This window comes from Ixodes scapularis, unplaced genomic scaffold, assembly GCF_016920785.2.
Source record: "Ixodes scapularis isolate PalLabHiFi unplaced genomic scaffold, ASM1692078v2 PGA_scaffold2__306_contigs__length_199485367, whole genome shotgun sequence".
NCBI classification, from domain to species: domain Eukaryota; kingdom Metazoa; phylum Arthropoda; class Arachnida; order Ixodida; family Ixodidae; genus Ixodes; species Ixodes scapularis.
The window spans coordinates 22,968,824-22,984,828 of NW_024609857.1; the positions used below are offsets into that span (position 1 = coordinate 22,968,824).

The window sequence follows — 16,005 nt, forward strand, 5'->3', positions numbered from 1 at the left end:
AGCTTTACTAACTCAAGGCATGACAGTGACACGGGCGCGGTCCTGCTCGAGAGAGCTTCAGCATAGAAGCGACAAGGTCCTGTGCTCGCATAGGGGCGTTCGGAGACGCCTTTGTGATCTGCATTCTGCGCTCGTGCGCTACACTTCAGTACGCCACTGCCACAAGAAAGGTCTCGCTGGGTGAAAGTCTGATTGGATGTGCAAAAACGATTGCGGCGTGCTAGACGAGTTTCGACAAAATCTTTTTGACATGGACCTGGAGGAGTATCGGAACCTGAGTCAGCCTTCACGCATGGAACCAAAAATTGCGTGACAAAATGAACCAGTGAACGCACAAAACACAATGATGTGCCATTTTTGTTTTAATCGTGCAAAACAAGAAACAAAGAAAACTGTTGCCAGGCAATGCTTTTCAAGTCAATCACCCTACAAGAAATCCGCAAGTGAAAAGGCGCTCGGGCATTTCACTTGGCTCGTCCGTGGACGAGGCTTGGATTGCGGGAATCGGCAATGTGGCGGTCACATGGTACGTGGTCTGCGGACGGAAATCGCGATTTAGTCTGTCGTGTGAATCTGCCATAAGCAAAGCATTTGTTCAGATTAAAGGGGTTATGACACTAAATAAATAATACATAAGATAACTATGGCTGAGGAACCCACTACCGTAAAATACTGGGGAAGCGCCCACTCAAGATTGAGAGATAATCGCAAAAAAATTGGGAATAAGCGTTTGTCCGGTCATCAATTTTACATATCAATGTACTGTGCTTATTTTCTCAGATCTTACAAATTTGGGTATGGGCACTTAGTGTGGTACGGGGTGGTGCGCGGTATTCTACGGTATGTGTTACCGTATATATTTGCAATATTTGTTTTGTAAACAGCATGCTAGTTTCAGACGTAGTCATTTTTATTGCGGATCCTTGGATCTGCCTATTGAGATATTCAGAGGTCCGTGTCGTGGCCAGCCTCTGCTGCACGCGCGCCCCTAGTAGCGCCGTGGCGTAACCGGCAGAGCTGAGGCTTACATGCTGCATGCGGTCCCAAACTAAGCTCTCTCAGTCCTCTATTCTTGCAAATGTTTTTGCACTACTGGCTGGGTTTCCTTTCTTCTTGACATTTAACACGTACAACCGGCGATGATTGCGGTGTAGAAAGAGAGACGTGGAGAGGAGCAGGTGCTAGACGCTAAGCGGCAGGGCGGCAGGCTCTGTGCTCGCAAGAGTGCCTAGGCAAAGAGAGTCGCCGAGCGTGGCGAGCCTGAGTCAGTATCCCGTGACCCATAGACTCCACGATGTGACTATTGGAAGCAGGGATAGAGTCTAGTTACGTCATATTTTGTCAGGGTTGCCTGATCATTTGTTACAAATGATCAACATCAGAGAATTAATTTTTGCAATTACTAGAGCTCCAAAATTCGTGAAACTTGTTGTAAACACTATATGACACATGTAGGCCTCATATCTACCTCCCAAAATATTCATGTTATAACACGTTTAAGCACTACTATCTTGGCAGGCTTGAGCTGCCCTTTGACGTATAAATACTGGATGAGCCAAACACTCTTTAGTGGTTTGCATTAGTGTTTGCAAGGTCTCTAGGGTTCTGCACTGCTTCCCAGCATCAACACGGAGGCTGGGAGGGGTTGTTGCAGCTCTCCATACTGCTTCATACTCGGGTAGCCAATAATCTTTTGTGTTTTCCTTCATTGCAAATGTGCCTGGGCACTTCTCTGTCAATTCGAATATGTTTTGTGAGCGTGGACACGGCAGAGTGTGAAAACGCGTGTACAGTGGCACTTGCCTTTCTTTGTGGTTGGTTGAGAGTGACAGCTGACTGACGTCCTTGCATCTTCCATTCCCTTTGGTAGCATTCTGGCCTTATGCAAATTGTTGGAGCACGGCATCCAGAGTAACGACTCGAGGCTAGTGGACATCAGTGTCAAGGGAGATCGCATCATCAACATGAACGAGGGCATTCGGACGCGGTCCAAAGGGGCAGCAAGTAAGTTTATTCTTGTACTGATTCTTCTTCACAGATTCATTTGCTTTAGACACTGTTATTTTGTGTGTGTGTGTGTCTTGAAAGGAGGTTTTGAGTAGCTTTGTTTGTGCTAAGCAGGCAAAAGCAGCATTAATGCATCTGGACACGCCCAAATAAGGCATTTCTTTGCTGTTTTATATGGTTGCTTGGTGACATTTACTTTTGGCCATTTTTAGTTTTTGGTGTTCGGTTACTTTTGCATTTTTGCCTGCTTGTGTTTTGTTACACATCACCTAATTATGTCTCAATTATGGATGACGTGGCTATAAAGTTGCAATTATGTTCCCCCTTTCTGGTGATGATTTAGGATGTTCTATGTTTTTTTTTTTTTTGGGCCGCACTTTTTATTTAAGAAGTGACAACAATAATAATAATAGCAGTAACAATGTTTATTACTAGTAGTGACATGCATCCGCTCTCCCCTGTAATGCCCTTTGTCCCAGAGACTGTATAATAAATGCGATTAAACTGATGCACACTATTTACCTTTCTTAGACTTAATTCCTTGGCAAGGATCTTTTCCTTTACTTTTGATGCTTGGAATGTTTCAAATTCTTGGTTGAGACTTCAAAGTGCTGCGTGTCAAAGCTTCCTCAGCTAAATTTTTTTCACTTTGCTGTTGATTGCAGACCCCGAGCAGTGGACAGAGATACCGGTCATGGTGAAGATTTACAAGCTGATGATTCACGAACTGAGCAATTGCCTGGACAATTCCATGCTCCACAGGGATCAGGACGAAGAGTCTGAGGTTTGTTTTTGCGTGGCATCGCACCTTGTTGTGCGCCTTCTATTCATGCTCATCTGCAGTGCAATTTGGTCGCGTTGAGCGCCTACATGAGCTGTTTCTTATTTTGTGAAAGGACGAAGATTGGGAAGATGAAAATGACATGGAGGGCGACAATGGGATCATGAGCCATTTTGTGCCAGCATCTGACTTTGCAGGTGGGTTGTCGAGCCTTCCTAGATTTTAACACAGAATGTGTTTTATCAGTCATTTTCTATGAGAAGATTATCATGAACGAGCGTCATGGACGAGTGACACGCTGGGAGGGTTGCTGGATGTTGAGGTTACATACAAGGCTTACAGAGGCCCATGTAAAATCAACATAAGATGCCCCAATAGGCCTAGAACCTGGGTCGCTGTTGTGGCATTCGGATACTATAGTCAATGAGCTGCATGGCACAGCTACTCTGGAAGCATTGCACTCATGTGCCGGCGAGAGCGGCATGGGGAGTGCCGCTCTCGCCACGGGAGGCAAAACGGACATCCTGGGGGGCAAAATGTGCCGGCAAGAGCGGCACGTTTTGAATGGAAATAATAAAATAAAGTAGTACATAAAATATACTAAAATAGGTGATAAAATAACAAATATATATTTAAAAAAAATTTATACTAAAGGCAAAAGTGTGACATTGCACCAATTGCACCATTTTGATACAAACCCAATTTTCTGCGCTGTGCCAAAAACGCGAAATCAGTCAAAATTGCGTCGCACTGCGCCAAAAGTAACTCAAAAACTGAAAAAAAAAAGTGTGGCAATGCTAGATTTAGTGGGAAACGAGAGCTTGGTTGGCAACATTCAATCTCGTCGTAGTAAAGTACACGGCACGAGTACAGAGTGGCGCAAGCAACCGACTGATTCGAAGATTTCAGCTGTAGTACCCTTCTATACCTATGATACGTGGTCTTTTCCCGATTTTCGTACTACTTTCCACAGTCATTTGTGACCAAGGAGGATAGAAGGGTAGGAGAGGGCATGACGTCAGCCGCATAGTCTACACAAGCCATGCTCCCTTGACGCCTCGCCTCTTTTTCATTTTCCTCCTTACTCTCCTCACTTATCAGCCCAACATGACCACATCACGTGATTGTAGCTAGCCTTCGTCTAGCCTTCGATCTGATAAAACCTACCAGACGGAGAGCGCGCGCAAGCCTGCAAGGAATCCTTCTACAATCAACCATCCATCTCGCATGTGACATGTCACGCGCACCAATCGCCAGAGAGATCTGCGGTCACGTTGGGCACAACATCGTTTAAATTTTTTATGACTAGGCTTCACCAATATTGCAACGTGCCCCCTCCTAATACTTATAACCTCCTTGTTTGTGACTGCATGCTACCGGTGCGCTGTTACGGTGGCTAGGAGGGGGAGGTGTCAGAATCGCCTAGCCCGCGCCGTGCAAGGAGGCGCGCTAGTATTTCATGACGACGAGAGGTGGCGCGCGCATCGACACTGAGGCGCTCGCGCGAGCCGGACAAGGCACTGTGGGCAAAGGCTTGTTCAATTTGTTCGCTCCACACTTTACTCCCAGTGCTCGTTTTATTGGGGGGGGGGCTTCAGATATGTCGCCCCATGCGTCCAGACCACAGCGATGGCAAAACATCAAACACACTGCTTTGCTCCCGGATGCACCACAGGGTACGTTTCCGCCAAAAAGAAAGGGAAGAAAGCCTCCCTCTTTGCCTTTCCCGGCGACGATGAACGCCGTCGGGCTTGGCAGCATTCAATCCCGCGAGCTGACAAGCCTCTTGAGAAAACCTCCGTAGTCTGTGAAGCTCATTTTGATGAGAGATTCATAGTTCGCAACTACACGCACGTCATAAACGGCGAGACGGTGGAAATTCCCTGTGGTCGCCCTTGCCTGACAGCCGATGCAATCCCAACTTTGTTTCCGAACATCCCTGCGTACCTGTCGAAGAAACTGCCGCGAAAGAGGCAGTCGGTGACGTCCAATGGCGGCGTGCCACGAAAGCAAAAGAGGGACGACGTCATTCGTGAAGACGAGCACATTGTTGTAGCTAACATCACACCAGTGACGCAGCTCAGCACCAAAGAAAATTTGGAGAGCATGAAAGAAGAAGATATTCCAAGCAAATACTGGGCAAAGCACGCGATCCCGGAAGCACCGAACGTCGTAGCATTTTCGGTGTTTGCACCAAATGATGAAGCTCTCTGCTTTCAGAAGCTGCTTTTGTGCTCTACTAGCGAGACAAGTATCCACTGCACCGCATACGTACAGGGATCACTGGTGACAACTGTGGATGTCGACAGCGCTGATGCTATGAAGGACCTGCTTTCGGAGATGGATACCCTTGTTCCTTGTGAAGGGTTTGAGATAATGACGGGCATTGACATGATGCAAACAAAAACAAAGCACAAGATATATGCTGGCAAGTTTCACAGTGTGAAATGTGGTTGAGTTTCGCAAAATGAAAAGCGATGCCTGCAATGCAAATATCTATGCAGGTTGCTCTTGAACGATGCTTCTTACAAGCGCACAAGAGCAAAACAGACCCGTGTTGAGGCATCACGAAAGGTGATTAGAAAAAATGCGCAACTTCGACGTCAGAAGCGCAACATCGCAAACCTGAAGAAAGATGTTGAAAGGATGAAGACTGAGAACGAGTCTACCAGTACCGCTAGTTTTGAGCGGAAGATAGAAGGCCTGTCCAAAAAGCAGCAGCTGCAAATACGGGCATGCTTTGAAGCTTCAACGAGGAAGGGGACCAACGGTATGAAGTTTGATCAAGAATGGATACTTGAGTGCATTGTCATGCACATGAAGAGCCCTCGACTCTACCAGCATATTCGAACACACAAGCTCATGGTAGTCCCAAGCCCTTTGTGCCTACGGACATATGTCAAAACCTACAAAAGCAGCTTTGGTTTCAATGAAAAAGTGTTTGCAGCAATAGCCGAGAAGTCAAAGGACATCGATCTATACCGGCAACACGGAGGGATTCTTGTTGATGAAATGAAACTTTCAGAAAGCCTGATGTTCAACAAAAAAGGACTCGTCGATGGATTTGTGGACCTCGGCAGCTACAGCTCTGCGGGTCAAAAAGGTGTCACTTGCGACCATGGGCTTGTGGTTCTGTTTCAGCCGTTCACAGGCAAATGGCGCGGATCCTCGGGGTCTTTGGCGCACGAGGTAATGTGAAGGCAGATGTGCTGTCCAGAATCGTTGTGGATGCTGTGATTTCTGCGGAGAAGTCTGAACTTTTTGTTGATTTCATCACATGCGATGGCGCCTCCTGGAACAGGAGTATGTGGAAAATGTTTGGTATCACCGGGAAGCTCACGAAGACAGTCTGTAAAGTTCAACATCCAGTGGACCCGAGCCAGTATTTACACTTCATTTCAGATTCCCGCACCTTGTAAAATGTGCACGGAACTCTATATCTTCAACAGGGCTTCAGACTCCAGATGGACGAGTGAGCAGCGAATTCGTAAAAGAAGCATGGAAGTGCGACAGTGCAAGTACTGTGCCTCTCAAAGCAATGCCGCACGTAACAATGACTGTTTTTCAGCCAAATGGATTCGAGAAGATGCGAGTGAATCTCGCATTTAGATTCTTCAGTGACGAGGTACTGAGGGGCCTTTATGTATACAGACATGAAGTGGAGAGCCGTTATGGACCTGGGAGCCCAGTGGCCACTTCATTGTTTGTCGCTATGCTGATGGACCTCATCGCTTCCATGACTTCAAGGCACCGCCGAACTGGTTTGAGACCAGAGACGGAACAAGTTAATCACATCAAGAGGTTTCAACAATACCTTGACATCTGGGAAGCCACTGTGTTAAAGCTGGGGTTTTTGAGTCAAGCTACAGCTGAAGGCTTTTGGGTGACTCTTGCCAGCACACTCTCGCTCCTGACATACGTGACAAAGACCTTGGGATTCAAGTATTGATGACCACACGTCTCAGTCAGGACTCTATCGAGAACCTGTTCGGCATCTTGAGACAGATGTCAGGCTGCAACGATCACCCCACGCCGATGCAGTTCTTGATTTCAGTGAACTGCCTGAGCTTTTACAGCTTAGCCCGGTCACCTACAAGCGGCAACATTTCACAAGGACTCTTAAACAGCCTTCTTGATCCTCGCAGCAACTCTGACCCGGCGGAACTGCAAAACAAGCTGGACGATCTCTTGGATGTGGGCTACTTGAACGAGGCTCATGAGATGATATAAGCATGTAGTGGATTGCCAGAGCACGGTGACATGGTTGCATCAAAAAGCGACTCTCCGATAACCTACTATGTTAGTGGCTATGTCGCCCGCAAAATGCTGAAGAAAACCAAGTGCGAAGAGTGTTCGAGGTTGCTTCTTCAGCCCAAGGATTCGCCCTCGCTCCCAGGAGAGTCGTGCTTGACGAAGTACATGGACAGGGGAGGCCTTCTTTACCCGTCCCAGGCACTCAAGGACCTAGTTGAAACAATGGAAGATGGATTCACATACTGTTTCACCTTCAATAAGTTGAGGGCGAACAGCATAAGGGACCTCATCTCCTGCCTCTCCAAAAACAGACTGAACTTGGTTGGCTGCGCAGAGCACTCTGTTGAAGTGACAAATCAAGTTATTCGTTTCTTCGTGCTGACTAGAATGCATTTCCTTGTTGCAGTTCAGAATGCGTCCAGACAAGGCAAGAGGGACAAGATGAAGTACCTCAAGCTGAGGCACACAACGTGATTTCCGTTTCTGGTTACCGTCCAAAATACTTTCTGTACATTGTTTTTTTTTTGTTTTTTGTTTTTTAGTATCGGTTGTTTTGTAAATAAGTGAGAACACAGGTTTGAATATTCAAATGAAGGTGTTCTTTCTATTTGTTAAAAGGTGTCAGATATGGGCCCTTGCGGCCCATATCTACCAGGCGTGAAACTTCATTGATTAATCGAGTGTTCTTCCCCCACCCCCCCCTCCCCCCTTTCAAGTGCGAATGTTGACGATCTCAACGAACCATGCCCATTTCTTGTCAAGCACCAGACAACCCAACACTACTAGCCGACCTATACACGTTCACTAGAGCCCAGAAATAAATAAAACATAAAATGCGTAAGTTGTGCTCGTTGCATCCTGCGCGGGCTTCCTTCATTTGATGATCATGAGCCAACCAGCCGAACTGAATAGTGTAAAACATTTCGCGTCTCCATGTTTTCGAGAATCGTGCAGAGAGACATATTCATGACCAATTAATTTCGCGAATTCTGGAGGACGCAATTCAGGGCTTCTAGAGGCCGGTATTTTCGCGTGCCCCTAAATTTTGCAAATTTTTTAATTTGTGAAATTCGCAAAAATGAGGGCCTTGCGAAAAAAAAAAAAAAAAGGTTTTACAGTAGTTTCTCTTGTTGATAACGCTTCAGCGTACCGAGAGCCTTGGGCTCTCGGTACGCTGAACTGCGGGACTGCAGGACAAGTAGGGGGCTCCGAGATGTGGTAGTAACTCAAGAGCTGGGGATGTCATGGATGAAACAATGCATGTGGCCACTCAACGTCTATACAGGAGAGGGCGCTGTGGTCAAATGTGTATATAATCGCGGTAAACTTTGCATGCATTGGCTAATGAAGTCAAAATGCAACCCGGAACTCAGCACTACCTATGAGCAATAAAAATAAAAAAAATCAGCACCATCAGCACTACCTATAAACAAAATCAGTATCATCAGCACCACCAGAGCTTTGCCCCAATCAACATCATTCACCACGTGGAGATGCAGTCATTTTTTTATTGGAGCTGAATGCTAGTGCAGCTATACTGAATAACTCCAAATTTCAGTTTGTCTTTTCTGAGTGTCAGAGCATCTCCAAATATCTGCCAATGTTTTGTAAAAAAAATTGTTGGCACAAAATATGTATTAAAGCCGATTTCCAAGTCATCATGAAACATTGTAACGAAAATATAGCATGTCCAGTTGTCCTTGAAAAAGACTGTGTCCCCTGGCGGGAATTAAACCACTGACCTCTTGCTCAACCAATCTCTAAACCAATACCCTGTCCCCTGCGCTAAAGGAGCGACTTTGATTAGCCTGGCCATGGTTGCCATATATGTATTTGTGTTGCCGCAAAAGTCGTCCCCTAATGAAGGGGAGCTCAATACACTCCGCACATTCTGTCTCCCAGCTTTACTTGTAGGATTACGACACGTTTAAATTTCTTTCTGACGTCTTTTCAATTACTGCGTATAAACACAGTTCAATTTGGTTCTGATCTTTTTTGCAATTCGCTTGGTAGTTTCAATTTCAGGGGAGTGGTAGATTGTTTTACTTTATGGTCCTCGTACGAGTAAGTCTAAATGAAGCAGCTGATGAAAGTTTTGTATCTTTCCCATTAAGGGAGGGCACTACCCAAAAGGGTTAACTTTAAAACTTTTCGCTTAACATGAATGAAAGTTACAGTATATGCCGGCACTTGCAAGGCAGAATGCAGTGCAAAGTTTCATCTGTGTACATAAACTAGTGATGGACCGAATCTGCCGAACTTCAGAATCGGCAAAGTTCGGCAAATGCCGAACTTTTGAAGGAATGTTCGGCAAAGATTCGGCGAAAATTCGGCAAATGTCTGCGCACACGTGAACGCGACGGGGCCATGGATTGCAAATGGACGCCTAGCAGTCGGGTGGTTACCATCGTGCAGCGTAGTACAACCAGAGGTTACGGCGAGTTGTGGAGTAGGCAACGCGGTAACTGTCCATTTGTGAGCGAGTAAAGTTCTCTTCAACATTTTCTGCATCAAGAATAAAAAATCAACCAGTAACGTACGCAGTCCACTGTGCAAGTGACAAATGATGCGGTACATTCTGGATAACGTGATTTTCCTTTGACATTTTAAGTCATGCAACGAGGTAGTTGAAACATTGGCCGACAATTACTTTAAATCACAAATCGCAAATATAGCAATTCTGTTTTCATCTCAGAAGTAGTGTGTGCCAAGACAAAATAGCATTGTTTTCTCAATTAGCGTTATTTCGCAATTTTCATGTTCTTGCATAAAACTAAACACAGAATATAATGCTCGACGTTGCACATCCAACAAACACGTAGCCAGGGGGGGGGGGAGGGGGGGGGGGGCATGAGGCCCCCCCCCCCCCCCCCCTCGAAATCTTTCATTTTGCTGGGACCTCTCCCTTTCCCTCATACAGCATGCCCCCCCCCCCCCCCGAAACAAAATCCTGGCTACGTGCCTGATCCGACATGCCTAGCTCTCCCTATCTTCCTAAACGTTTGTGTGTGTCCTAACACCAGAAACCGGTATATTAAAGGTTAAAAATGAGTCGTCGTGTTAACAATGTACACAGACATGCAGGCTTGCACTAATAATGCCTCAAAACCGAAACTCTTGTAGCGTGATTCGTGACTGCGCCACTGCGCGACGGATGCTCGTTTCCACCCAACCTCGTTGTCACGCCACTTCTGCAAGGAATCATTAAAATTGCCAGTGAACACAAAAAAATGAAACCGATACAATTACCTTGTAGAATGTCACCTTATTTAGTAATAACTGGGTCAGTATGCATTACATGTATATAAGTTAAGAAAAAAAAAAAAAAACCTTTTTTTGCCAAGAAAAACTAAATGTCGACATGAAGTCTGGTAACAATGTATTCCTGCCGAATCTTTAGAAAAGTTCAACGAGAATTCGGCTTTGCCGAATCTCAAGATTCGGCGCCGAACTTTCGATTCGGCAAAAGTTTGGCCCATCACTAACATAAGCTGTAAAAGAGATTATAGTCTTTTTTATCAGGAACGCACTGACATTGTTTAGGAAAACTATTGTTTGAAAACTAATGTAATATCCAACATTTTTCTTCACTAGACATGCTGCAGAATGCCTGGAGAGTGCAGCTGTGAAAACGAAATTGACGAAAAGTAATTTATCGCAGTTGAAAATTCCCAATAGATTCCAATTGGAATTTCCAATTGGTACCAGCTAGGTTTTGGGACAACCAATTGGTCACTGCAATGGGAACCGATTGGAACCCATTAAGATTCCAACTGGAAACTTTTTTCCAATTGGTGAGACCCATTGGCCAGTGTGCTTCCAATTGGAACCCACTAAAACCAATTGGTTCCAATTAAAACCAGTTGGAATTCCAATTGGATCTAATGGGAATTTTCAGCTTGGATATTATGCTAACACCGGGCTGAAAAACAAAATAAATTTGTTTGCCTTTTTTGTTGTTGACAAAATCTTGACATCTTTTATAAAAGACATCCACAAACTAAAAAAAAACAATGCCGCAGTTGCATTGCCCATTAAATTCCAGTTGTGAAAAACAATGAGTGAGCCTTTCCTTTTGTCCCGTTACCAAACGATAGTTCTCCTCAATTGAAATTTATGCCAAAATGTAGAATGGAGAAAAACACGTTTGATATGCTCGAACCTCTACCTTCAGTAATGGTGGACGGAAAATAATTTATAAAAAAATACTTGTACGGTGTAAACAAATGAAATGTTCAGCAAATACTCTTTAGATGTTGGTGGATGTAAATATGGCATTATCCAAGATGACTATTTGCTGAATATTTTTTTCCGGGTAGTGCCCCCATTATTAAACATAGAATAATTTCGTAGGATTGAAAGCCATGGTAGCACCGTGTTCATCAGCCCGAAATCTTGTTCCTCCTTGCACGATCGTCGGCGTCCAGGGTTTGACCTGGACGCCCAAGAAGAAGAGGAAGACCCTGATGCTCTGGCAGACCCCATCTCCAGCATGAACCTGCAGTCCTGCCTGGTGCAGTTCCTCCGGGGCCTCTCGCAACAGCCCTTCTACTCCACCTTCTCAGAGCACCACACGCCGCAGGAACTCCAAGTGCTCCAGAATGCGGGAGTGCTCGCCTGATGCCCTTCCCCGCCCCCCCTCCCCCTTCCGTGCTTCGTCATCTCGAGGGCACAAGTGACGTGCAGCGGATGGCAACTGGGCGTAGCGAACGTGGTCGCCAACAGGTTGAGAACGGCAGGGCGCATCCTTCAGACGCCCAGCCTCCGGTATGTGCTCCGAGCTTTCCACAGTGCTTTGGCTGTGCGAGCGTGCCTGAGGTGCACGAGACACCGAAGCATTGTTGAAGGCAGGAAGCCTGCGCTGGAGGCGGGACGACCGAAGTTTCTCTCTGCCGTTCATCTTGTCGGTGTCTATAGAAGACTGACCATTGGCCCTTTTAACGAAGGCTGCGGCTTTGGGAGCATCGAGACTTTCTAGAAAATGTTTGGTATGAACATTTGGATGTTGTTGCCTACGGGTTCGAAGAATGACGGCACCTTTTTTTGGTGTCCACCCCGCCTCTAGCAAACTCTTACTTAGGTCACTCAGTAAGTTGTATTTCCGAACGTTCGAGGGTATTCCGGGTTAAGGAATAACTCGGTATTTATTGTAGCGGTCATTTCTGAAGTCGCCGCGACTTCGGTCCCAAACGGTTTAGTTTCTAGGGAATGAAGTTTGACTTTCCTTTATTTCATATGATTAGAAATTGTGGTTTTTATAGCTCTTTGTCCTTGGTAAATTTCTGCTTTTATAAGAAGTTTTAGAGTTGCCAAGTGGCAAAGGATCTCCAGTGGGTGCCAGTTTTGGCTAAATGGGAGTCTCCCCTCCCCACGGGCCCCTGTGCTCAAGAAGTCTTATATATACTTGAACAACGAAAAGATTTCGCTCGGAGCAGAAAATTGCTGTTTTTTTGGGTAGTTTGAACAATAGGCAAAAATCGGGAGTCTTGTTCTCGAGGAACGAACCCTTTGAAACTAAGTGGGTTTGGCATGCTGAGTTCAGATATGACTGCATTGAGAAATGCAACCCTATTTCTTTCTTTGCAGCTGTATGTCTGTTCAGGCCAATAACTTGCTGAGCATACCTTTGATGCTTCATCTGTCGAGCAGCATTCAAAGTAACGAGACCCCAAAGATGCTTTGAAAATAGCAAATATGCATTTTTGACTTGATTGTTAAACACACTGTGCCATTGATCTAAAGCTGTCAATGACTGTAGTTGGGCTCATGACCTTGTTGTAACTTGTTTCCTTGCTACTTGGTGTTAAAACAGGCTCTCCTTAATTTGCCGGTATCCCAGCAGCTAAAATTAAAACAGTGCGCATCTTGGTGATGTGAATTTTTTTTTAGGAATGTGATGTATATGTTTTCGTCTTAATTTTCAAATTGCAGTATATGGACTGCTGAGAATGCAATCTTTTTTGTGCAAAGGCATTCATACTGCTGTAGTCATGTAGTCAACATATAAGCATGGTTTCGAACAAGGTTTGCAATGGTAAAATTTCTTGGCGAGAGGCTTTTTGTGGTCCGACTTCAAGGCTACAAGGTAGATCTTGTCCGTTGCTTTTTTTTTGTCAGCCAGATTTGTTCAAGAGATGGCTAATTTTTTTAATGCTTTCATTTGCCTACACTGGTCTCTGGTGTAGTTGGTATTGTAAGACACTAGACGAAAAACTTCATTGTACCGCTGCACTAAACAAAGGATTGCAACAAGTCAAATACTAGTACATTACTTGAGTTCTAGCATTTCTGTTGCTCTTTTTATATTGTAGTTTTGCATTCTGGTTGCATCACAGCAGGGGTGTCGAAAGTGTTTGGGATGAGGGGGAGGGCAATGGGATAGAGGAGGAAGGTTGCCCTCTCCTTGCTTGAATTGTTTATCATAAATGTCCAAAAAAAGCTATCCCCCACCACAAACCATCCCTTCCAACCTACTGTTCCGACACCACTGCATTGTAGCTATGATTCATGTCAGTGTTACTTTGACTACCACTTCAGTAACATGGTCAGCATGGATATGGGGTTGTGATAGGATCATTCAGCATAGGCTACGGCACCACATTTCATGCCACATTGAATGGGGAGCCTGTGTTTTAACTTTAGCCCACACATGCTTCATTCTTGCTGTTTCCTTGAAACTGCACTATGGTGGCCAACATTGAGGCTCTTCATTCTTTGAAAGATCAACGAAAGAGGCAAGAGTTCAAGATTAATTTGTCTTACACTTGCCTACAAGGCATTGCCACAGCTTTTTAGGTTGGTTCGAGTAGAGGAAAAGGAAATAAATATTCTAGTATTACCTACCCTTCTAGAGCACCGTTCCCACGCTTGCATTCGACTATGACCCACTTCGACACAACCAATCCTATTTTTAGGCCTCTTGTAACGGCCCACAACCAGCTGCGCTGCTGCAGAGTCGGTCGTAAGCCATCACGAAAGGCCTAAAAACCGTTTTTTAGCCTGCCCGGTCGCATGAGTCGCAAATGTGTGAACTGACGTTAATTTTTTTTTTTTCTTTTTCCAGCCACTGTATATGTGGATACGCCTGGTGGAACCAATTATTTTAGTATGGTGCTTTTTTCATAAGGTGTAAATAGAGTGGGAGGCGAGAAACTGCTCTTTTTCGTGCTCAACTTGTTTCTGCAGTGGTGTGTTCCTGCACATTGGCTGTTTGCAAGAGGGCACTGTATATAGTTGTGCACAGGAGATGACAGCCAATGAAACCGACAAAACAAATGAAAAGAGATTTTTTCTGCTCCCTGTCGTCTTAAAGAGAGAATTTTTACCCGGAAGATGCGAGCATAGTTTTGTATATAGTACTTGTATTTGTGAGAATCGCTTTGAAAGGTATTTGTCAATATCCCATTTGCAGTTAGACTGGAGTGCCAAAGGCTGCGTTTATGGAGCTTTTTCTCAATGCCTGTGCTTCGTACAGAAAAAAGAAAAAGAAAATGGGGGGAAACATGTAACTGAGTGTTGGAATAAACCATGTCATGTTACTGTTTGTGTGGCACATTTTTGAACAGTGCCATGCGAGTGGCTATTAGACTGGAAACATGAAGAAGAGCTTGGTGCACTTCTGTCATTAGTGTTCCTACTTTGGACAGAGTGGCGCTGTTATATGCACCTACTCTGCAGGCGCTGCATGTTTTTTCGTTGTATTTTTTTTGGCACAATGTGTTTATGGGCTGGATTTAATCGGAAAAAAATGTTACGCTGGAGTGTGACGAAAAAGCACTACATGCAGATTAAGGCAACATAAAGCATACTTAGCCCATAAAAGGCGATGGACGCATAAGCATCCATACAGAAGGCATACTTCGTTATAATTAACCATCCGTAATTGTAATACGAGCAAGGAGGTTATAATGGGCAGGAGGTGGCATCCATATTCTCCATACAGGGTGTTTTTTTTTTTTTTTAAGTTTTACAGATTTGTTAAAAAAACAAACAAAAAAACGTGAAAGCTTCACTTATGCAGGTTGTAGAGGTGTGTTATACGGCCAGGGAAATGATATGGGGCTAATCTTGACGATTAGTCGGCCAATTCAGTAAAATTTGTTCATTAAACGGGCAGTGCAACGGTTTTAATGTTGAAAGAATTGCCAGTTTGCATTTTTTTATATTGTTTATACAAGCCCAAGTGACTAAAAACGCGTCACCTTTCCCCCAAAAACGGCTACTCTGCTGCGTAATCGCAAGAAAAAAACCAATTATTTGCCGATCTGCAGCCGCCGGTGGCGGCTACGGGAACTAAAATGACGGTGTCTCTGGGGGTACGCGGAAGTCAACAAACCCTGTCCCCCTCCGCTGCTACACTCGCCGTCAGCCCCGTGGCGAACCGTCCTTTGTGTCCATCGCTCGCCGCGACCTTCGACGAGGCTAATCCTTTGAAAGTTGACAATCGCGGAGGAAGCGACTGGGGTCTCTGAAGAGAGGGCCCAAGGGGAAACCAGTGAACCTTCAGAGACGTCGCTCGAAAGTCGGCGTGGAGAGTTGAGAGGCACTTCGACCTTCGACTTGTTTCATTTTTTTTTTTTTTTTTAATAAGAACTAGCACTTGCAAGAAAATACGGCTTTCGGTTTTTCGTTCCATATGTGGCGCAGATTAATTTCCGCAGTTACTTGGCCAATGTCTGAAAATCTGACTTTGGCCAACTTGCGATTCCCAAACTTGCGTTGAGTCCACAGAGTTGCTATAATGTACGCGTTGAGCACGACTGAGTGCAGCTGCATCGGCTCCAACAAAACCGTTTTTTCTTTTTTGCCCGTTTTGTTGGAGCCGATGCAGCTGTTGCCCTAGCAATCTTCGCACTCGGTCGTGCTCAACGCAAGAGTGTGAATGGCTCTCACCTGCATAAACCGCATAAAGGTAGCTTTCACGGCTTCTCTTAAACAAACCTGTAAAGGCAGTAGGCGTGGCC

At 45.1% G+C, this 16,005-nt stretch overlaps 1 protein-coding gene across 1 annotated transcript in view; it reads left to right on the forward strand.

Moving 5' to 3' along the window:
• Positions 1 to 14,580, forward strand: part of LOC8025681 (importin-9) — a 50,442-nt gene extending 35,862 nt beyond the window's left edge. Inside the window, 4 exon segments of the mRNA XM_029985946.4 lie at positions 1,871 to 2,004; positions 2,673 to 2,791; positions 2,904 to 2,985; positions 11,470 to 14,580. Coding sequence (XP_029841806.2) covers positions 1,871 to 2,004; positions 2,673 to 2,791; positions 2,904 to 2,985; positions 11,470 to 11,663 — 529 coding nt within the window. The 3' untranslated portion in view covers positions 11,664 to 14,580.
• Positions 14,581 to 16,005: the final 1,425 nt, after the last annotated feature.